Raw genomic sequence first — 22942 nt, 5'->3', positions numbered from 1 at the left:
TGTTCAGAAAAGACTCATCTATGGCCAAGTGATCTTTGATAAGGTGCTCAAGCCAACCTACCTGGGACAGAGCAGCCTCTTCAATAACTGGTGCTTGACAACTGGATATTCATATGCAAAAGAACGAAAGAGGATCCATTTCTCACACTCTATACAAAAATAAACTCAATATGGGTCAAAGAGTTAACATTAGAGCTAAGACCATAAAACTCTTAAAAGAAAATGTGGGGAAATATCTTATAAATCTTGTAACAGGAGGTGGTTCCCTAGACCTTACACCCAAAGCACAAATATTGAAAAAAGAAATGAAAAAATAGGAACTCCTCACAATTAAACACTTTTGTACATAGAAAAACTTTCTCAAGAAACTCAAAAAGCAGCCTACACAAAGGGAGATAATATTTGGAAAACACATATCACATAAGGGTTTAGAATCCAGAATACATTAAGAGATTCTTCAACTCAACAACAAAAAGACAACCCAACTAAAAAATGGGCAAAAGACATGAATAGACACTTCTCAGAAGACAATAGACAAACGGCTAAAAAGCACATGAAAAGATGCTCAGCTTCTCTGGTTATTAGGGAAATGCAAATCAAAACCACAATGACTAGGGGTGAGTTTGCCAAATGATCCTGAAAGCCTGTTGCTCAGTATATACCTGGAGGAACCTAGTGTGGGGACATGAATGGACATTTGCACACTGGTGTTTCTGGCGGCAATGTTTCTGATCCACAATGAATGGAGGTGGCCTAAGGATACTAACGATTGAGGAATGGAAGGGGGAGCAATGGTGCATACATACAAGGGACTACCGAGCAGCCACAAGAACAATGAAGTTGTGAACCATGCAATTATATGAATGAATCTGATCTGGATAGGACTAAGGTATATGAGAAGACTGGGTAAAGGATGATATCATCCACATTTGAAACTTCAACTCCTGTGTGAGAGTAAAGGGAGAGATGTTTATTTGGTGGAAAATTTATACTTTGAGTAGTCCATTTCCTAATTCAACTTGTATGGTCAGTTTAGTTGAACAATAAAGTATATGGAATTTTCAATAAGGCATGAGATTTTGTTTGTCCAGGTTACTGTGATGTCCTGATATATCCCAGAGTAATCCGGGCAGTGAATAAAGAAGTAATTGCAAAGTCCTCTTGTGGGACTGGGGAGAAAGTATGAAATATTCAACTTCTGGAGAATTTCTGATATTCTCACAAGCAGTGGGAACAACCAAATCAATAGGCCAAGCCGTCAATCTTGGGGTTTGGCCCTATAAAACTTATTCTTGAAAAGGATAGCTAAGTCTACTGAAAATTAGGCCTAAGAGTCACCCCCAGAGAACCTCTTTTGTTGCTCAACGTTGCCTCTTTCTCTAAGCCAACTCGGCATGTGAATTCACTGCCCTCTCTCCAACATAGGAGGTGACTCCCAGGGGTGCAAATCTCCTTGGCAATATGGGACAGAAATCCCGGGATGAGCCAGGGCCCGGCATCATGGGATTGAGATAAACTTCCTGACCAAAAGGAGGAAGAAAAAATGAGACAAAATAAAGTTTCAGTGGTTAAGAGATTTCAATCAGAGTCGAAAGGTTTTCCTGGACGCTATTCTTATGCATTATATAGACATCCCTTTTTAGTTTATGGTGGAGTGGAGTGGCTGGAGGGAAATATCTGAAACATTTGAGCTGTGTTCCAGTAGCCTTGATCCTTGAACATAACTGTATAAAGATATAGCTTCTACAATATGATTTTGTGATTGTGAAAACCTTGTGTCTGATGTTCCTTTTATCCAGGGTATGGACAGATGAGTGAAAAAAATATGGATAAAAAATAAAGGAATAATAGGGGGGACAAAGGGCAAAATAAATTGGGTAGATGGAAATACTAGTGGTCAGTGAGAGGGTGGGGTAAAGGGTATGGTATATATGAGTTTTTTCTTTTTATTTCTTTTTCTGGAGTGATGCAAATGTTCTAAAAAATTATCATGGTGAAGAATATACAACTATGTAATGATATTGTGAGCCACTGACTGTACACCATCTATGGAATGTATGTATGTGAAGATTTCTCAATAAAAAATTTTTAAAAAATGAGGAAAGAGCTAAAATAAAAGTCTTAACTGAAAATCTAAAGAAACTAGAGAAAAAATGGAAACTAATCCCAAAGGAGGAGAAGGAAAGAAATAACAAAGATTATGATGGAAATAAATGAAACTGAGAACAACAACAACAACAACAAAAAATCAGAGAACCAATAAAACCAAAAGTTTGTTTTTTGATAAGTTCAATACAATTTACAAACCCATGGCTAGATTGACAAAGACAGAAAGACAGAAGATGCAAATAAATAAAATCAGAAATCAGACAAGGGTCATTACCACATACTTAAGAGAAATAAAATAAATCATATAAGCATACTTATGGACAACTAAAAAGAAATTAGACAAGGAAGAAACAGAAGACCTTAACAAACCTATCACAAATAAAGAGGTTGAATCAGTTCTCAAATACCTCCCAAAAAAGAAAAGCCAAGGACCAGATGGCTTCACTAGTGAATTCTGTCAATCATTCCAAGAAGAAAAACAATCCTGCTTCAACTCTTCCAAAAAACTGAAGAAGAGGGAACACTATCTAACTCATTCTATGAAGCCAACATCCTCCTATTACAAAAGCCTGACAAAAATACTAAAATAAAGCTACAAACTCTCTAACGAATACAGATGCAAAAATCCTCAACAAAATACTAGCAAACCAAATCCAACAAGACACTAAAACAATTATACACCATTACCAAGTAAAATTTATTCCAGGTAGGCAAGGGTGGTTCACAAAGAAATCAATTAACATAATACACCACATTAACAAATCCAAAAGAAAAAAATGCATAATCATCTTGATTGACATAGTAAAGACATCTGACAAAACCCAGCAACATTTCTTGATACAAACACTTTGAAATATAGGAATAGAAGGAAGCATCTCAAACTAATAAAGAGCATACATGAAAAACCCTCAGCTAACATCATACTCAATGTTAAGAGACTGAAAGCTTTCCCTCTAAGATAGGGAAAGATACAAAGATGCCAACTGTCCCCACAGTTATTCAACACTGTGTTAGAAATTTTAGCTAGAGCAATTAGGCAAGAAAAAGAAATAAAAGGCATTCAAGTTGGAAAAGAAGTAAAACTTTCAGTATTTGCAGACCACATTATCCTATATTTAGAAACCCCGATAAAACTACAACAAAACTACTAGAGCAAGTGGTAGGATACAAGATCAACTGCAAAAATCAGTAGGGTTTCTGTATACTAGTAATGAGCTGAGGATGTAATCAAGAAAAAAACTCCATTCATAACAGCAACTAAAAGAATGAAATATCCACAAATATACTTAATCAAGAATGTAAAGGATCTATATTCAGAAAACTATAAAACACTGCTAAAAGAAATCAAAGAAGATCTATAAAGGGAAGGACATTTCATGTTCATTAATGGAAGGTTAAATGTCATTAAGATGTCGATTCTACCCAAATTGTTCTAAAAATTCAATGCAATCCCAATCAAACTTCCAACAGCCTACTTTGCAGAAATAAAAAAGCCAATTACCAAATTATTAAATTGATTTGGAAAGGTAAAAGGGGCCTTGAATAGCCAAAACCACCTTGAAAAAGAAGAATGAAGTAGGAGTATTAACAATTCCAGACTTTAAAGCGAATTACAAAGCTACACTGGTCAAAACAACACGACACTGGCATAAAGACACACATGTTGATATATGGCCAAGTGATTTTTGACAAAGCTGCCAAGTCCACTCAACTGGGACAGAACAAGCTCTTTAATACATGGTACTGGGAGAATTGGATATCCATATCCTAAAGGATGATTGGGGTCCCCTATCTCATAGTCTATATAAAAATTAACTCAAAATGGATCAAATCTAAATATAAGAGCCAGTATAATAAAAATCCCAGAAGAAAATGTAGGAAAACATTTTCAAGATCTGTTGGTAGGTGGTGCTTTCTTAGACTTACACCCAAAGCACAAACAAACAACAAATAGACAAATTGGGACCTCCTCAAAATGGAATGTTTTTGTACTTTAGAGGACTTTTATAAATAGAGTAAAAAGGCAGCCAATTCAATGGGAAAAAATATTTGGAAACTACATATCTGATAAGGGTTTGATATCCAGAGTGTATAAAGAAATCCTACAATGTAGGAGCCAAAGGGTTAAAACAAGACCTGCGACTTCCGGAGAAGATGGCGGCTTAGTAAGACGCGCGGGTCTTAGTTCCTCCTCCAGAAAAGCAACTAAAGAAACAGAAACAATACGAAACAGCTCCCGGAGTCACGACAGAGACCAAAAAAGACAGCATACCCCATTCTGGAACGGCTGAACGGGTAGGGAGAATCCACTGCTGTGAGATACCCGAGGGGTGCACGTTTTCCCGGCTGGGGTGGCTGGCGTCTGGGGTCCCCTCCACGCACGTGGCTCCCCGGTCTGACTGGGAACATTGGATAGCGGGGCCCTCCCGTCACGCTTGGCGTCTCGGGCCAGCTGGGCAATTTGGACCGGCACTCCCCCAAGCCACGGCCAGCGACCCCCGCCTCCACGCGCGGTTTCCCGGGCCGACTGCCCCGCAGACAAACGACCGCCACGAGCGCCACCTACTGGGCAGGAAAAGAAAAACAGAGCCCAGAGATTCCACAGAAAAACCTTTCAACCAGCTGGGTCCCACACCCAGGGAGATCTGATCAAATGCCCAGACACCAGCAGAAAATAATGGATGACGCTCGGAAAATTGAAGATATGGCCCAATCAAAGGAACAAACCAATAGTTCAAATGAGATACAGGAGCTGAGACAACTAATGCTGAATATACGAACAGAAATGGAAAAACTCTTCAAAAACCAAATCAATAAATTGAGGGAGGACATGAAGAAGATATGGGCTGAACAAAAAGAAGAAATAGAAAATCTGAAAAAACAAATCACAGAACTTGTGGGAGTGAAGGACAAAGAAGAAAAAATGGAAAAAACAATGGATACCTACAATGGTAGATCTAAAGAGACAGAAGCTACAATTAGTGAACTGGAGGATGGAACATCTGAATTCCAAAAAGAAACAGAAACTATAGGGAAAAGAATGGAAAAACTTGAGCAGGGAATCAGGGAACTGAATGACAATATGAAGCGCACAAATATACGTGTTGTGGGTGTCCCAGAAGGAGAAGAGAAGGGAAAAGGAGGAGAAAAACTAATGGAAGAAATTATCACTGAAAATTTCCCAACTCTTATGAAAGACCTAAATATACAGATCCAAGAAGTGCAGCGCACCCCAAAGAGAATAGACCCAAATAGGCGTTCTCCAAGACATTTACTAGTTAGAATGTCAGAGGTCAAAGAGAAAGAGAGGATCTTGAAAGCAGCAAGAGAAAAACAATCCATCACATACAAGGGAAACCCAATAAGACTATGTGTAGATTTCTCAGCAGAAACCATGGAAGCTAGAAGACAGTGGGATGATATATTTAAATCACTAAAAGAGAAAAACTGCCAACCAAGACTCCTATATCCAGCAAAATTGTCCTTCAAAAATGAAGGAGAAATTAAAACATTTATAGACAAAAAGTCACTGAGAGAATTTGTGACCAAGAGACCAGCTCTGCAAGAAATACTAAAGGGAGCACTAGAGTCAGATACGAAAAGACAGAAGAGAGAGGTATGGAGTAAAGTGTAGAAAGAAGGAAAATCAGATATGATATATATAATACAAAAGCCAAAATGGTAGAGGAAAATATTATCCAAACAGTAATAACACTAAAAGTTAATGGACTGAATTTCCCAATCAAAAGACATAGAATGGCAGAATGGATTATGACCCAGCAATACCACTGCTAGGTATCTACTCAAAGGACTTAAGGGCAAAGACACAGACGGACATTTGCACACCAGTGTTTATAGCAGCATTTTCTACAATTTCAAAGAGATGGAAACAGCCAAAATGCCCATCAACAGACGAGTGGCTAAACAAACTGTGGCGTATACCTACGATGGAATATTATGCAGCTTTAAGACAGACTAAACTTATGAAGCATGTAATAACATAGATGGACCTAGAGAACATTATGCTGAGTGAGTCTAGCCAAAAACTAAAGGATAAATACTGTATGGTCCCACTGATGTGAACCGACATTCGAGAATCAGCTTGGACTATATCATTGGTAACAGAGACCAGCAGGAGTTAGAAACAGGGTAAGATAATGGGTAATTGGAGCTGAAGGGATACAGACTGTGCAACAGGACTAGATACAAAAACTCAAAAATGGACAGCACAATAATACCTAAGTGTAATGTAATTATGTTGGAACACTGACTGAAGCTGCACCTGAAATATGGTTTTTTGTTTGTTTGTTTGTGTGTTTGTATCTTTTGTTTTTGTTTTTTTCTTTTTCCTTTTTATATATATATATATTATTAGTATTATTATTTTAATTCTCTTCTCTATATTAACATTCTATATCTTTTTCTGCTGTTTTGCTAGTTCTTTTCCTAAATCAATGCAAATGTACTAAGAAATGATGATCATACATCTATGTGATGATACTAAGAATTACTGAGTGCATGTGTAGAATGGAATGATTTCTAAATGTTGTGTTAATTTTTCTTTTTTTTGATTAATAAAAAAATTAAAAAAAAAAAAAAACAAGACCTGCAGAATTTGTTGGGAGCAGCTGGTATCCCTGAGTGGGCAAGAAACTGAGGAGATTGTTACTTGCTTTGTTTGGAACAGTCTGTGAGGAACAGAGTGCTTGTTTACCCCCAAATGGTTACTTTGTTTCCTCAGGAAAAGGAGGTATGCCTTTTGTTACCCTGCAGTATATAAGCAGGATCTGGTTCAGAATAAAGTTGTCTGTTGTTTGCTAAAGTAAAGCTTCAGACCCCCTGATCGCCTCTGTCTCTTTCTTTCTTTCTCATCATTCCTTAATATCCTTCGAGCTCCTTTTCATAGGAAGCAACACCACAACTCAATTATAAAAAGCCAAACAAGCCAGTCAAAAAAATAGGCAAAAGACATGAATAAAACATTTTTATAAAGAAAGACAAATGGCTAAAATGCACAGGAAAAGATGCTCATCTTCACTAGACATTAGGAAAAAGCAAATCAAAACCACAATGAGATATCATTTCAACACCACTGTGTTGTAAAGGGTGTGGGGAAACAGGCATACTTAATCCACTGCTGGTGGGAATGTAAAATGGTACAGCCAGAGTGGAAGACAGTCTGGCACTTCCTCAGGAAGCTAACTATAGAACTGCCATTCGATTCAGCAGTCCTACTAGTCAGTATATATCCAGAAGAAAGGAAAACAGGGAAGCAAACAGACATTTGGATACCAATGTTCATAATGATATTATTCACAGATGCAAAAAGATGGAAACAATCCAGGTATCCATCAACTGATGAATGGATCAACAAATTTGGTATATATATATCCAATGGAATACTGTTCTCCAAGAACAAGGAATTAAGTCCTGAAGCACACACCAACATGAATGAACCTTGAGGATGTTATGTTGAGTGAAATAAGTCAGACACAAAAAGACAAATATTGGATGATCTCACTAATATGAGCTAATTTATACTATGTACACTCACAGACATAGACTCTAGAATATAGGTTACCAAGAGACAGAAAGAGACTAGAGAATGGGGAGTAGTTGTTTAAGATGTACAAAATTTTAACTGGGTTGAATTTAAATGAGTGAAAATGGATAGAAGTGATGATAGCACATTACTGTGATTATAACTGATGGGAGAAGTTTACAATACTATATGTCTCCAGAAGGAAAGCTAAAGCATTTAATATGGGACTATAAAACTCAGTAAATCTTGTGGTGGACAATGACTGTGATTAACAGTACAAATATTAAAAAGTTCCTCCATGAAGTAGAAAAATGTAAAACTATTACAAAGAGTTAATAATACAGTGGTATATGGGGAAATAAAATTAAACATAGAATTACCATATGATTCGGCAATCCCACTTCTAGGTAGATACTCAAAAGAACTGAAAGTAGGGACTCAAACAGATATTTATACAACAGTGTTCATAGCAGCATTACTTACAATAGACAAAAGGTGGAAGCACCCAAATGTCCATCAGCAAATAGATAAATAAAATGTAGTATATACATATAATGGAATACTATTCAGTCTTAAAAAGGAATTAAGTTATGATATATACCACTACATGGCTGATCTTAAAAACATTATGTTGAATCAAAGAAATCAGACAGAAAAAAACAGATATTATATGAGTCTACCTACATAAAATAGCTAGGATATGCAAACACATAGAGATAGAAAGTAGAGGACAGGTTACCAGTGGTGGTGGGAAGAGGGAAAGAAGAGTTCATGCATAATGGCTAAAAAGTTTCTGTTTGGGATAATTGAAAAGTTCTGATAATGGACAACAGCAAGGATAGCACAACATTGTAAACTGTGATTAATCCCGCTGGTATGCTTGGAAGTGCTTGAGATGAGAAAAGATAACGTTGCATATATGTTTCCACAGTTAAAAAGGAAAAAAAGAGAGCAACAAAAAGACACTAAAAATTAAATGCAATAGCATGATCTTGGACAGGATATAAAAACAGAGGGAAAAAACCTCAAAAGGTCATTTTTGTGACATTTGAAAAAATTAGAATATAGAGTATAAGCTTTAGATAAATGTTAACTGCCTTGAATTTGATAACTGTACTTGACGTGGTTACAAGAGTGAATATCAACTTAACCCCACAAAGGATAGGTCAAGCCTACTTAAAATTAGGCCTAAGAGTCACCCCCAAGAGAACCTCTTTTGTTGCTCAGATGTGGCCTCTCTCTCTCTCCAGCCAACACAACAAGCAAACTCAATGCTCTCCCCCTCCCTACGTGAGACATAGATCCCAGGGGTGTGGACCTTCCTGGCAACATGGGACAGAAATCCTAGAATGAGCTGAGACTCAGCATCAATGGATTGAGAAAACCTTCTCAACCAAAAGGAGGAAGAGCAAAATGAGACAAAATCAAGTGTCAATGGCTGAGAGATTCCAAACAGAGTCAAGAGGTTACCCTGCAGGTTATTCTTAGCATTAAATAGATATCACCTTGTTAGTCAAGATGTAATGGAGAGACTGGAGGGAATTGCCTGAAAATGTAGAGCTGTGTTCCAGTAGCCATGTTTATTGAAGATGATTGTATAATGCTATAGCTTTCACAATGTGACTGTGTGATTGTGAAAACCTTCTGTCTGATACTCCTTTTATCTACCTGATCAACAGACAAGTAAAACATATGGAATAAAAATAAATAATAGGGGGAACAAATTAAAATAAACTTAGACTGAAATGCTAGTGATCAGTGAAAGGGAGGGATAAGGGCTATAGTATGGATGAATTTTCTTCTGTTGTCTTTTTATTTCTTTTTCTGAATTGATGTTCTAAGAAATGATCATGATGAAGAATATGCAACTATGTGATGATATGATGATATTGCGAATTACCGATTATATATGTAGAATGGAATGATCATGTGTTAAGAACATCTTTCTTGTCATTTTTTTAAATTTAAAAATTAATTTAAAAAATTTAAAAAAAAAAGTGAATATCCTTGTTTTTTGGAAATGTATTATATATTCAAGGAACATGATGTAAACAAGCTATCAAAACATTTAGAAAATATAGGACGAATAGATGCATAAGTAGAATGTTGTGGCAAATGTGTAAATAGGTTAAAATTGGTACATATCAGTATCATGGGGAGAGGGAGTCTGCTGGCATTCTCTGTATGGGTTTTGTATTAGTTTTGCAGCTACCCTGTAAGTTTCAAATTCTTTCAAAAAACAGTTTAGAGAAAAAAAATTAATTAATCTAAATTAAAAAAAAAAAGGAATGATGACTCTAAGGTTCTATGGTAAGTATGGTGGCACCATTCCTGGAAACAGGGAAGAGTGGAAGAGGACTAAGGTGAGAGTGAGAGATCATGAGGTCAATTCTGGACATGCAGAGTTTGGGATACCTTTGACATATCCAAGCAGGGGTATTACTGGGCAGCTGGATACACAGGATACATAGGTCTGGAGTTTATAGGTTAAAGATGTAAATATGTGAGTCATGTATGAGGAAGCAGTAACACACCAGAGGGCCTAGGTGAGATTACCCAGGAAGAGGGTAGAAAGTAGAAGAAGAGGGTCTAAGGCAGAGATTTAACAATTAAGTGCTAGAGAATAACTCTGCAAAGGCGTCTAAGAGGTAAAAGAAGATGGGAACAGAGTGTGTCCAGGAGGAGGAAGTGGCCAACATTGTGGAATGTTGCTGAGAGGATCCATTTGATGCCAAATGGCTAATGGAACCCTGATCACCGATCTGGGCAACAATGCTGGAGGCCTGAAGTATGGGAAGTAGGGCTTAGTAGACAGCTTCACAGAGGTCTTTGGGCAGCAACCTGGACATCTGAGATTCAACTGCTAGTTGTTCCCTATGAAAGTAAGAAGGGAAGAGCAGAGGTCCAAAGTTTTACCACTGGATCCAATGGCCAGGCCTAAGGAGCTAAGCCCTGCATCTTTGAGGTCCAAATTGAGAAAAAGAACAGCAGCAGAACTGGCCTGAGGTATCCCTCTCCCAAGCCTGGTTAAATACGTACAACTTTAAAACTAGGACAATACTTGATTTCTGACAGCGAAGCTCAGTGCAATGGGGCTCCTTCTTCCCACAGGTACCCAGGTGGCATGATGTCTGGACTGGGGCCTGCAGCTGCAGTAACAGCAAAGCACCATTTTCCAGCACTTCTAGCCCCAGCACTGAACCACTTACCTGGTAACACATGAGGACCTTGAATTTTGACAGTGTCCTTTTCCTGCTCATCCACCTGCTCTGAACTCTCAACCACCTGGTCCAACTCCTCACTCAGCTGAAGGGAGAAACAAAAAGTACAAGCAGGTCAGCTATATCAGCCTTCCTTTTTCAGAATAGTATAAAAAAAGCAGAAACTGATTTCCAGGCCAAGATGGTGGCTTAGCAATGTGTGCGTTTTAATTCATCCTCCAGAACTAAATAACCAGAGGCAGTTAAGAATAGCTCCTAGGGCCACATCAGTGACTGGACACACAGCGTACGCCAGTCTGGACCAGCTGGACTGGCTGCGAGCCCCCCCAGAATCGTGAGTTGCCCAAGCTGCAGTGGCCGGCGCCCCTCCCCCACAGACTGCTTCCCAGACAGGAAAGGAAAGAGACTTTACTAGCAGCAGGGGCTAAGCCCAACCAAATGCCAATTGTGGAATTAATTAACAAATTCTGACTACTAAAAATAGGGCCCCAGCTCAGGGGAACCTGGTCAAAGCAGAGGTCGCTCATTTTTGCCCCGGTGCCAAGGGGGCAGGGCTGACAGAAAAAGAAAAAAAAAAAAAAAAAAAGGAAACAGGTTTTTGTGACTGTGTTTCTACAAAGACTTGACTGCCTTTGGATACAGCGGCAGGGCTTCTCAGGCTGCAAGTGCCCCAGGCATAGGCAGAAACAAGCTCATTTGAGGGCTTGTCTGGAGCCTGTGCCTTCCCTAGGGGAGGGGTGAAGCCCAACTCAGCTGGAATCCCACCCTCAAGGAACTCAGACACCAGGGTTTGGTAATCTGAAGCCGTTAAAGCCAGCCTACAACCTCTCCTCTGTCTCCACCACACCCCCAGCACGGAGAGTCTGCCAAAGTTAAAGGTACTGCATCATCTTATGCTGGTGGGACCTGCAGGCAGACAAGTACCACATACTGGGCAGGATAAGAAAAACAGAGCCCAGAGACTTCACAGGGAAGTCTTTCAACCTACTGGGTCTCACCCTCAGGGAAAACCAATGCAGGTGACTCTTTCTTCTGATAGAAGGCCAGTTTGGTCTGGTAAAATCTGGCTAGGGTCTATAATACCTAAGTAGACTCTCCTAAGGGGGGGGGGGGGAGGCACCATACAAGCAGGGCAAGAAACAAGAAAACAAGAACTGAAAAATTCTTCTCTGTTAAACAAAACCTAAGCTAGAGGTCCAGAAAAAGCTGAACTGAATGTCAAAGAACAGATAGAAAACAAATTCATCCAGCAAGAAAACCCTAGGTAAAAGAAGTGAAAGCAATCTGCAGAATAAACTAATTAAGGTAATTAAATGCCTAAACGCCAGCAAAAAATAACAAATCACACCAGGAAAATTGAAGATATGGCCCAGTCAAACGAACAAACCAACAATTCAAATGAGATACAGGAACTGAAACGATTAATTCAGAATATACGAACGGACATGGAAAACCTCATCAAAAACCAAACCAATGAATTGAGGGAGGATATAAAGAAGATAAGGAATGAACAAAAAGAAGAAATTGAAAGTCTGAAAAAGCAAATCACAGAACTTATGGGAATGAAAGGCATGGTAAAAGAGATGAAAAAAACAAGAGAAACCTACAATGGTAGATTTCCAGAGGCAGAAGACAGGATTAGTGAACTGGAGAATGGAACATCTGAAATCCAACAAGAAGAGGGAAATAAAGGGGAAAAAATGGAAAAATATGCACAGGGACTCAGGGAATTGAATGACAATATGAAGCGCACGAATATACGTGTTGTGGGCGTCCCAGAAGGAGAAGAGAAGGGAAAAGGAGGAGAAAAACTAATGGAGGAAATTATCATGGAAAATTTCCCAACTCTTATGAAAGACCTAAAATTACAGATCCAAGAAGTGCAGCGTACCCCAAAGAGAATAGATCCAAATAGACGTACTCCAAGGCACTTACTTATCAGAATGTCAGAGGTCAAAGAGAGAATCTTGAAAGCAGCAAGAGAAAAGCAATTCATCACATAGAAGGAAAGCCCAATAAGATGATGCGTAGATCTCTCAGCAGAAACCATGGAGGTGAGAAGACAGTGGGATGATATATTTAAATTATTAAAAGAGAAAAACTGCCAACCAAGAATTCTATATCCAGCAAAATTGTCCTTCAAAAATGAGGGAGAAATTAAAACATTTTCAGACAAAAAAATCACTGAGGGAATTTGTGACCAAAAGACCGGCTCTGCAAGAAATATTAAAGGGAGCACTAGAGACAGATACGAAAAGACAGAAGAGAGAGGTGCAGAGAAGAGTGTAGAAAGGAAGACTATGAGTAAAGGTAAAAAGAAGGAAAATTAGATATGACATATGAAATCCAAAAGGCAAAATGGTAGAAGAAAGTACTACCCATACAGTAATAACACTAAATGTTAATGGATTAAACTCCCCAATCAAAAGACATAGACTGACAGAATGGATTAAAAAACAGGACCCTTCTATATGCTGTCTCTACTCAAAGGACATGAGGGCAAGGACACAAAGGGACATTTGCACACCAATGTTTATAGCAGCATTATTTACAATTACCAAGAGATGGAAACAGCCAAAATGTCCGTCAACAGACAGGTGGCTAAATAAACTGTGGCATATACATACGATGGGATATTATGCAACTGTAAGACACAATAAAGTTATGAAGTACGTAACAACATGGATGGACCTTAAGGACATTATGCTGAGTGAGATTAGCCAGAAACAAAAGGACAAATACTGTATGGTCTCACTGATATGAACTGACATTAGTGAATAAACTTGCAATATTCTGTTGGTAACAGAGACCATCAGGAGACAGAAATAGGGTAAGATATTGAGTAACTGGAGCTGAAGGGATACAGATTGTGCAACAGGACTGAAAATAAAAACTCAGAAATGGACAGCACAATACTACCTAACTGTAATACAATTATGTTAAAACACTGAATGAAGCTGAATGTGAGAATGATAGAGGGAGGAGGGCTGGGGGCATAAATAAAATCACAAAGAAAGACAATAAAGACTGAGACAGTATAATCTAGGAATGTCTAGAGTGTACAATGATAGCGACCAAAAGTACAAATTTAAAAACTGTTTTTGTATGAGGAAGAACAAAGGAATGTCATTACTGCAGGGTGCTGAAAATAGATGGTAATTAATATTTTAAAATTTCAACTTACATGTGTGAGACTAAAGCAAAAAATGTTTATTTGGTACAAAATTTATATTTTAACTAGTGCATTTCTTAATATAACTTATGTAGATAGCTGGTTGAACAACATAAGTACATGGAACCTTGGGTAGGACATGAGACTTCGTTGGTTTGTCCAGAGTGATGCCCCGATGAATCCCAGAGTGATTTGATCAGTTAGTGGAAAAGTATTTGCAACGTCCTCTTCGGGGAATGGTGAAAACAGGGGAAAATTCAACTTTCCCATGTTGAATTCTTGATATTCTCACAAGCAGTGTGGACAACCAAAGCTATAGGTTGAGCCCCCAATCTTGGGGTTTGTTCGTGTGAAACTTAACCACACAAAGGATAGGTCAAGCTTACTTAAAATTAGGCCTAAGAGTTACTCCCAAGAGAACCTCTTTTGTTGCTCATATGTGGCCTCTCTCTCCAGCCCACACAACAAGCAAACTCACCACCCTCCCCGTCTACATGGGACATGACTCCCAGGGCTATGGACCTTCCTGGCAACATGGGACAGAAATCCCAGAATGAGCAGAGACCCAGCATCAAGGGATTGAGAAAACCTTCTCGACCAAAAGGGGGAAGAGTGAAATGAGACAAAGTGGCAATGGCTGAGAGATTCCAAACAGAGTCAAGAGGTTATCCTGGAGGTTATTCTTACACATTAAGTAGATATCACCTTGTTATCTAAGATGTAAGGGAAAGGCTGGAGGGAACTGCCTGAAAATGTAGAGCTGTGTTCCAGTAGCCATGTTTCTTGATGATGATTGTATAATGACACAGCTTTCACAATGTGACTCTGTGATTGTGAAAACCTTGTGTCTGATGCTCCTTTTATCTACCTTGTCAACAGACGAGTAGAACATATGGAATAAAAATAAATAATAGTGGGAACAAATGTTAAAATAAATTTAGTTTGAAATGCTAGTGATCAATGAAAGGGAGCGGTAAGGAGTATGGTATGTATAATTTTTTTTCCTTTTCTGTTTTCGTTTTATTTTTTTCTGAATTGATGCAAATGTTCTAAGAAATGATCATGATGACTATGCAACTATGAGATAATACTGTGAATTACTAATTATATATGTAGAACGGAATGATCATATGTTAAGAATGTTTGTGTTTCTTGTAATTTTGTTTTAATTATAAAAAAGCAGAAGCTGCTTCTCACTTAATTGTCACAACAATCACATGATGTAGGGTCTATTATACCAATTCTACAAGTGAAGACACTGAAGCTGAGAGAAGTCAAGTAGTAACTTCCTGTGACCATAGAACCCAGTAAAAGATGGAACCAGGAGTCAAATCCAAGTTGGTCTACTTCTAAAGCTCATGGTCCTACCCACTTCCCAAAGGAGGATGAATGTGGCTTAGGGTCTCCCAAGTGAACAGAGGGAACAGTAAAGCAGTAAAGTTGCTGTCAGAGCTTTCCAAGTTGCAATCCACAAGGACAGAGTGAGGAGGGCAGCGCTCTCCAGGATCAGATGCTAATCAGCAATCCGGAAGCAGGCAACCCCAACCTCACTCCATCAGTGTCCTCACACAGAAAATTTTGCAATGGGAGGTGGGGTGGAAGGGCAAAAGGGCTATATTGTTACCAAAAAAATTTCTGTAGGATTGCGGCGGAGGGCAGAAGTCAAGACCAAAATTTAGAGAAGTAGCTATCAGTGAACTGGGAGCAAGGAGAGGAGCTAACTTGCCCAACTAATTTTTTAGGGGCATTTTTAGGGCATGGGTCACAGGTTCGATAAAGTCTCAAGACATTTTCATTAAAAATTCACCTCCAAGAGACCACTTAAAATAAAGCTCTTATGCACCTCTTATTCTGTCATCTCCCTCTCCCCTTCCACTACTGTCCCTATAATCAGGCAAAAGCTCTAGTATAAAGCCCTCTAAGCCCAAAAGAATAGAATGTATCAGGCTGTTAGTACTAGGAAGACACAACATTCTTTGAATTCAAGCCACACCCAGGTTCAATACCACCCAGGTGGCAATACCCTTCTCTCCCAGTTCCCTACTTGTTTACCTAGAGCCACAGTGAGCCCACTTTCTTACCTGTTCCATCACCTACAGTCAGAAGACCTAACTAAGGGCTATACCCATTCTCAGAATGAGATGATCCAGGCAAGAACAATGCAGGCTACTCTGGGCAGCCTTCTTCCTCTGAAGAATTCCAGATACAGGAACTACAGAGCAGGCTTCCAAAGAAGTTGGTTAGAAGTAGACCAACTTGGATTTGACTTCTTCACCCTTCCAGTGCCTTCCAAGGTGGGAAGAACAACTGTCAACACTCCTGACCTTACCCCTGCAAAAAGAATAACTGATGCTATTTTAATAAACATTTTAGGAGCCCTACTAAGTGAGGAGATCCTGCAGGTTATTGTGTATGGGTAAGGGACATGGTCCTATTAAGTCAGGACCCTAAAGCTTCCTTGATACAGGAGTTCCTCACATCTTGTTAACAACAACAGCTATTATTCACCAAGAGATCTTCACCTGCCAGGCACAGAGTTAAGTACTTTCCACACACCAACTCATCTAATCCTCACCACAACCTTGTGAGGTAGCAGCTATCATTATATTCATTATGAAGCTCAGAGAAATGACTTCGCAAAAGTCACTCAAATAGCAAGCAATGGAACCAGGACAGGAATGCAACCTTTTTACTTCAAAGCCCTAATATTTACCTGCTATGCTCTACTCCCTAAGAGCCTGAAAACATTCAGAATCAGAAAAAGACATGTCTCATTCCCAAGGATTTCCTCACCATCCAGGGTCCTGCATCTAGGGACTATGGAATCCACAGCACCAGCTAAAATCTGTAAGAGTCCTTTTCGATGAAGAAAGCACAGGGGATGGGAGGAGAAATACAGAAATCTGTCCCAAGGTCAGATTCCAGGCCAGGTTCTACACCATAAAATGTCAAGCCTTAGGCAAATTGTCCTTAACTCAGCTTCTCCTTCTATGGGGGGGGTGGAGGGAGAAAAATCAGTAGTTTCTAATAAGGACAGAAAGCAGCAAGTTCATATAAAGACAGACAGAATGCTACACAGTGAATGCCCATGGAATATGTGGGACTTAAAATGGCCCTTGACTAAAGGGGGAATTTTAACCAAAGGAGCCTGGGAGGGGTTTAAAGAGAAGAAATGATGCAAGCACATGCACATTTTTAAACAATGAGTTTCTGGTGTGGCCAGAGCCTAGGTGGGTGAGAAGGTGAAGGCCATGACTGATACATCTGCAGAGCCTTACAGGGCTTTGAATGCTTGCTGAGAAATGTGCACTGTTCTAGGTAGACCAAGTGCAACATAAGGCTATGAAAAAAATGAATGCTCTCGGCAGCAACGGAGAGACAGGAGGTAGTGGTAACACAGTATTCCACTCAGGCTGTAGAGCAGAAACAGGGCCACAAACTGGAGGTCTGGGGATATGATGTGGAAATGCCTGGACTTTGCAAGTGAGGGGGATACTGAGGAGAGGAACAAGGAAGAAGTTTACAAGGACGACCAAGATTTGGAGTTTAAAGGAAGGAGAGAGGTAACTAACAGAGCTGGGAAAGTGAGGCCAAAGAGCTGGTTTGAGGGGAAAGCTGGAGCCACGGCTTGTAGCTCAAGCCAAAGACGAGACAAAGAACTGGAAGGTTAAAGCCGTGGGAACAGCTGAGATGGGGAGAGAGACGGAGAAAGGACTGAGAAACAGCAATGTCGCTGAAAGCACTTTTTCAAAGTGAGGTCACCAAAACTAGATGTAACTATCTCTGTCATTAACCAGCCGCTGGGGATGGGGAGGGGCCGTGGACTTGGAACAGGGCTGACGCGGACCATATATCTGCACTCGCTGGGAGGAGGGCGTCGGCGCTTCCACTTGTCGCAAAAACCACAGGGTTCCTGGGGGCTTCCGGGGCCCCGCACTGAAACGGCAGCACTGCTGACTGGGCCCGCAGCGGCTTTAGTCATTCACCTGCTGGATACCGGTTGCGGCTCGGGGCGTCCGCCTCCATCTCTCCTCCAAGCGACCGGAGCAGGCTCGGCACCCGCTCGCCACCCGGCTCCCTTCCTGCTCGGCAGCTCGGGTGCACCCGAACACCCCTCCCCCGATGCGCTCACCCCGCTTCTTGGAACCGCACGCGGCCCCGACGTCCCCCATCGTCGAACCCGCCAACACTCCCGGGGGCTGGCGCTCCCCGCTCCTCACAGGAAACTTTGCCTCTGCCCTCCCACTCCCTTGTACCTCCTGGTAGGCTGTGGAGAGTTCCTGCCGGATCATGGCACTGACGCGAGTGAGGCACACGGAGAGAGGAGAGAGGCGCGTACCACAGGCAGAGCTCGTAGACCTGCTGGCGAGACCGGTTCGGAGGGTCATCCACGAGACCAAGCGGGCGGCACTCGGCGCATGCGCCTCGCCCCTGCAGCCCATGGGCCGCGAAAGGGTTGCTGGGAAATGTAGTTCCGAGTGGGAGGTGCCTTGCAGCACGCCTTGGGCAGTGAAGTCTGTGCTGCCGCGCCTCCTCATCTCTCACTTCCTCTCTTTGTTGGAGGGTGAAGGACGGAGAATTTGAGCGGAAAATGGAGCAAAGAGTCTGGTCAGACGGGTAAGAGGCTTAATCTATTACAAGAGGAAGTCTGGCTTAGTGGTTGATAATGGCAACAAATGTCTGGAGTGCACTTTGTTACAAAGCACTTTCATACATATTGTGTCCTTGATCTTGCCCGGAACCCTGTAACAAGGACATTTTGCTCCCTGTTTAAGACAGGGGAAAACTAAGGTCCCTTGTTGCAGAAAGGGTGATGGGGCTGGGGGGTGGGGTCGGGGAGGGCAGGGAGGAATCAAGTGAAGACTATTTAATATAGGGATGGCCTGCAGAATATATGTTCTTTCCAGGATTCCTGGGGCAGACACTTGGAATCAGGACCTCTAGGGTCTTATCCTAGCTCTGCCCCTCACTCAAAGGCCTTGTAACGCTCTGAGCCCTACCCTCTTCACCTTAGAATACTGAGTATTAGCCTGTGGCAGCAAAGACCCCATATCCTGATCTTCTCCCACTGCATTAAGTAGCTGTTCTTCCTGGAAGCCTTGGCTGCTTAATGGTCAGATTAATGGAGGCTGCTTATGCCTATGTGAAAGCTGCTTTGTGTACTGACAGCTGCAACACTGCAACTCACTCCACACAGGCGGCTCAGGGCCTCTTCCCTCCTCAGCAGCAAGCATAGTAGCATCAACCACCTTAGAGCACCCTGGACCTCCTGGGTGATTCTCCTGGAGAATCGCCTCTCCTTAACACCCTCCCTCCACCCCTCTGTTCTTACACCTGTTAAATAGGACAATATATGTAGCATCTAACTCATTGTATGCACTCCACAAATGTTAAATTCATGATTCAAACACTTATTCCAGTCATTTCATGGAACATTGCTTGCCAAAACAAACAAACAAACAACTAATGAAGTTTCTTTCTATATTAATATGAGTAGTCGACAAAACAAGTCACACAATCGTAGAATCTTAGAACTGGAAGGAACCAGAGAAATCTATTCTAGCCTTCTCATACCTCTTGATAAAATTATATAGAGAAAGCCCTGGAGACTCCTCAGAGCCAAAAAAAAAAACCCAAAAAACCCATGCCTTACTTTCTCCTTGAACTCCTCCTTGAGTTTCCTCTGATATCTTCTGAAATTTGAAAGTCCCACCAAGGCCACCAAGTAGCCAATCAAGGCCCTATTTCATTATATTGGACCCATACAAAATAAAGCCAACCTACCTTAAAGCTGCCCCTATAAAACAGAGAAACTCTCACCCAGTCAATAGGAATCAAGCTAACTTCCTTCTTATGTCTATAAAAATTGTTTACCAAATCTAGAACCCCAAAGCTACTTCCTTTCTTGCAAGTGGTCTGGCTTCCTTTGCTGCAGCAAAATTCTGGTATCCTGAATAAAATGCTATAGTCTGCAAACTCAACTCTGATTTGTCTTTCAACACTCTCTGCTCTGTTGTAGTGACCAAACTGTAAAATTATGGGCATCCACATTTGAAGGAGATATTGACTAATGGAACAGTCAACAGTGATTCAACAAATAGAATGTGCAAGGCAATGGACGTAAATGAAGAGGCCATCCAAAGGCTCAAGGCCTTGCTTAGTGGCTCTTACATACTAATGCAGAGAAACAGGCCATAACAATGTGAAGTTTTTTGTGCTTTCTGTCTTCAAGCCCTCTCTTCCCTCTCCACCATTCCGGCTTTCAATCTCTCCATTCCACTGCTAGTCAAGGCCATACACGACTTCTGTGTTGTCAAACCAGGCAGTCATTTCCCCATCCTTTTCTCTCTATATCTGTCCGTAGCATTTCACTGAACTGTTCTTCCCTCCTCCTTGATACAAACTTCCTCCTCTAGCTTCCAGGAAACCACACACTCCTTTCCTATTACCTCACTGGCTGCTCCTTCTTAGCCTGTGCTAGTTTCTCCTAATCTGTACAGAGTAGGAATCCCCAAAGCTAGGTCTTTAGGCTCCAATATACCCACTCTGAAGGGGTTAAGTGAAGTGGTCTCATGACTTAAATTACCATCTGTACCCTGAAGATTTCTAAATGTATACAAAAGGAGATTTGCAGCCTCCAGCTCTCCTCTGAGATGTGGGCTCACATATCCTTCTGCCTGCACAACTTCTCCACTAAGATGTCCACCTTGGCTGCTATGCTAAAAGCATAGACTCTGCAACAAGACTACCTTGTTATAAATCTTGGCTCTGCCACCTAAAGACTCTGTGATCTTGGGAAATTTATTTAATCTCTCAGTGCCTCAGTTACCTCATTTGTAAAATGGGGGTATTAGTACCTATTCACAGAGTTTTGAGAAAATTAAATAAGTTATCAGATGTAAAGTACTTAGAAGATCACCTGGCACATTGAAAGTATTATATCAGTATTAGCGATTATTATAAAATTCAAAACTGAACTTTTGTGGAACAGTATGAGCAGTATTGGTGTTCTTTTTGAAACAAATCTGGGTTCAACTAAAGAAAAGCAATACAAGATGCCTGGGGACATACGAGTGTGCTACTCAATGAGAGCCTTATTCTCAACATCTGGGAGAGGGTATCTGATCACGAGAAATTACAGAGGGTATCTTTTGGCTCAAAAAAGTTCCTAATATAACTGGAGCAACAGAAAGGTTCAAGCAGAGAAGGAGCACATTGTATGCCAGGAATGTTATCAGAGAACATAGTGCATCAGAAAGGGGGTCTATTCGAGGGTCTAGAAGGGCCTTTTCCAACCCAGAGATCCTGTGACACAATGTACACTGCTACTGCAGTCTAAAGTTTACACAGCCTTTCATGTCCATTATCTCTTTTTTTTTTAACGATACTGCAATCTGAAGTTTACATAGCCTTTCATGTCCATTATCTCTTTTTTTTAACGATACTGCAATCTGAAGTTTACATAGCCTTTCATGTCCATTATCTTTATTATTATTTTTTTTTAACTCAATCCTGTGAAGGAGGCAGGCTGTTATGTTACCGATGAAGAAACGGAGATTTAGAGGATTAGTGGACAGATCCTCTATATGTCATCCTGCACTAGAAGTCTATTCTGTCGGATAAATAAATGCATGAGCACTCGGTACAGTCACTGAGGGGAAGGGTAACCTGGTATTGAGGAGAAGATTTGGGGCCAGAAGGCCTGTGTTGAATCCTGGCTCTGTCACCCACTCTGTAACCTGGCAAGGTACTGAAGAGCTCTGTACCTCGGGAACAGGAGCACAATGACCTGTAACACGGGAACAATAATAACACACATCCGCAATTACAGTGAGGATTAAATGAGTGCATACGTGTCAAGTACCGAACCAGTGCCTGGCACACAGTAAGCCCTTCTTTGGTCTCCTTTGGCAGCTTCCTCAAACCACCAGATGTTGGAAGGTCCTGGGAGCTCAGTTCTGGGTTCTCCCCTCCTCTTTCTCCCTGTGCACTTCCTTCAGGAGCTCATCCAATCCCATGAATTTAAATACAACTCCAGAATATTTATATATTGAATTGCCTATTTGGCACCTCACCTGGATGTCTAATAAGCATCGCAAGCTGAACAGGTTTAAACTGACCTCTTCATTTCTTCAGAAGTGTCTCCCATCTCAGTTAATGGCAACTCCATCCTCCATTGCCCAGGCCAAAAACCTTGGAGTCATCCTTGATGCCTCTTTCTCTCCTACTCCACATCTCATCTGTCAACTGCACCATCAAAAGATGTCTACAATCCACCCACTTCTTACCACTTCCACCACTACCACATGGGTTCTAACCATCATCTCTCACTGGGCCCTTTGCTTCAGTCGAGACCAGCCAGAAGGATTCGGTTGACATTTTAAGTCCTTTATTCTGTTCCCTAAGTAGTTTCCCATTTCACTCAGAACAAAAGCCAAAGTCTTTAAAAATGCACTGAGCTCTCATTTGATCTACCCTCCCACCTGGCTTCCTACCTAGCCCTACAGCCCTCTTCAGTCTTACTCAGTACAGCTGTCAGCCTCCTTACTGTTCCTCCAAAAATGCCTGGCATTCTCCTTCCTCAGCATTTACAGTTGTCCCCTCTGCCTGGGTCGCTTTTCCCTTAAGGCTCCCTCCCTCATAGCCTATGAATTTTCCTACAAATACTACCATCTCAGTGGGGCCTTAGTTGGTCAGCTCATTTAAAATTGCAACCCCCGACACTCCCTATCCTTTTCCCTGCTTTATTTTTCTCCCTGGCATTTAATGTACCATTTTATAGATCTTTATTTGTTGTCCCTCTCAACCATAGAATGTAAAGCTCCACGTGGAGGTGGATATTTGTCTCTGTCTTGTTTAGCAACAGTGTCCTCAGCCACCGGGTACATCCAGGCACTA

At 41.0% G+C, this 22942-nt stretch overlaps 1 protein-coding gene across 5 annotated transcripts in view; it reads right to left on the bottom strand.

Annotated features, from left to right (window-relative positions):
• PACC1 (proton activated chloride channel 1) overlaps window positions 1-18481 on the bottom strand; it is a 76322-nt gene extending 57841 nt beyond the window's left edge. For 2 of the 5 annotated variants that reach the window (XM_077157740.1, XM_077157742.1), the window contains exons 1-2: window positions 18301-18474; window positions 10861-10957 (exon numbers count right to left, since the gene is read on the bottom strand). In XM_077157740.1, the coding sequence (XP_077013855.1) occupies window positions 10861-10957; window positions 18301-18432 (229 nt within the window). In that variant the 5' untranslated portion in view covers window positions 18433-18474. Of the gene's footprint in view, window positions 1-10860; window positions 10958-18030; window positions 18149-18300 lie in introns of those variants that run through there. The other 3 variants (XM_077157745.1, XM_077157741.1, XM_077157744.1) reach the window with 3 other exon arrangements.
• Between the last annotated feature and the right edge of the window lie 4461 nt (window positions 18482-22942).

The sequence above is a fragment of the Tamandua tetradactyla genome, chromosome 4 (assembly GCF_023851605.1).
Source record: "Tamandua tetradactyla isolate mTamTet1 chromosome 4, mTamTet1.pri, whole genome shotgun sequence".
Taxonomy (NCBI): Eukaryota; Metazoa; Chordata; class Mammalia; order Pilosa; family Myrmecophagidae; genus Tamandua; species Tamandua tetradactyla.
The sequence above is the reverse complement of the archived record's forward strand: the minus strand, read 5'-3'. Positions and strand labels throughout refer to the sequence as shown.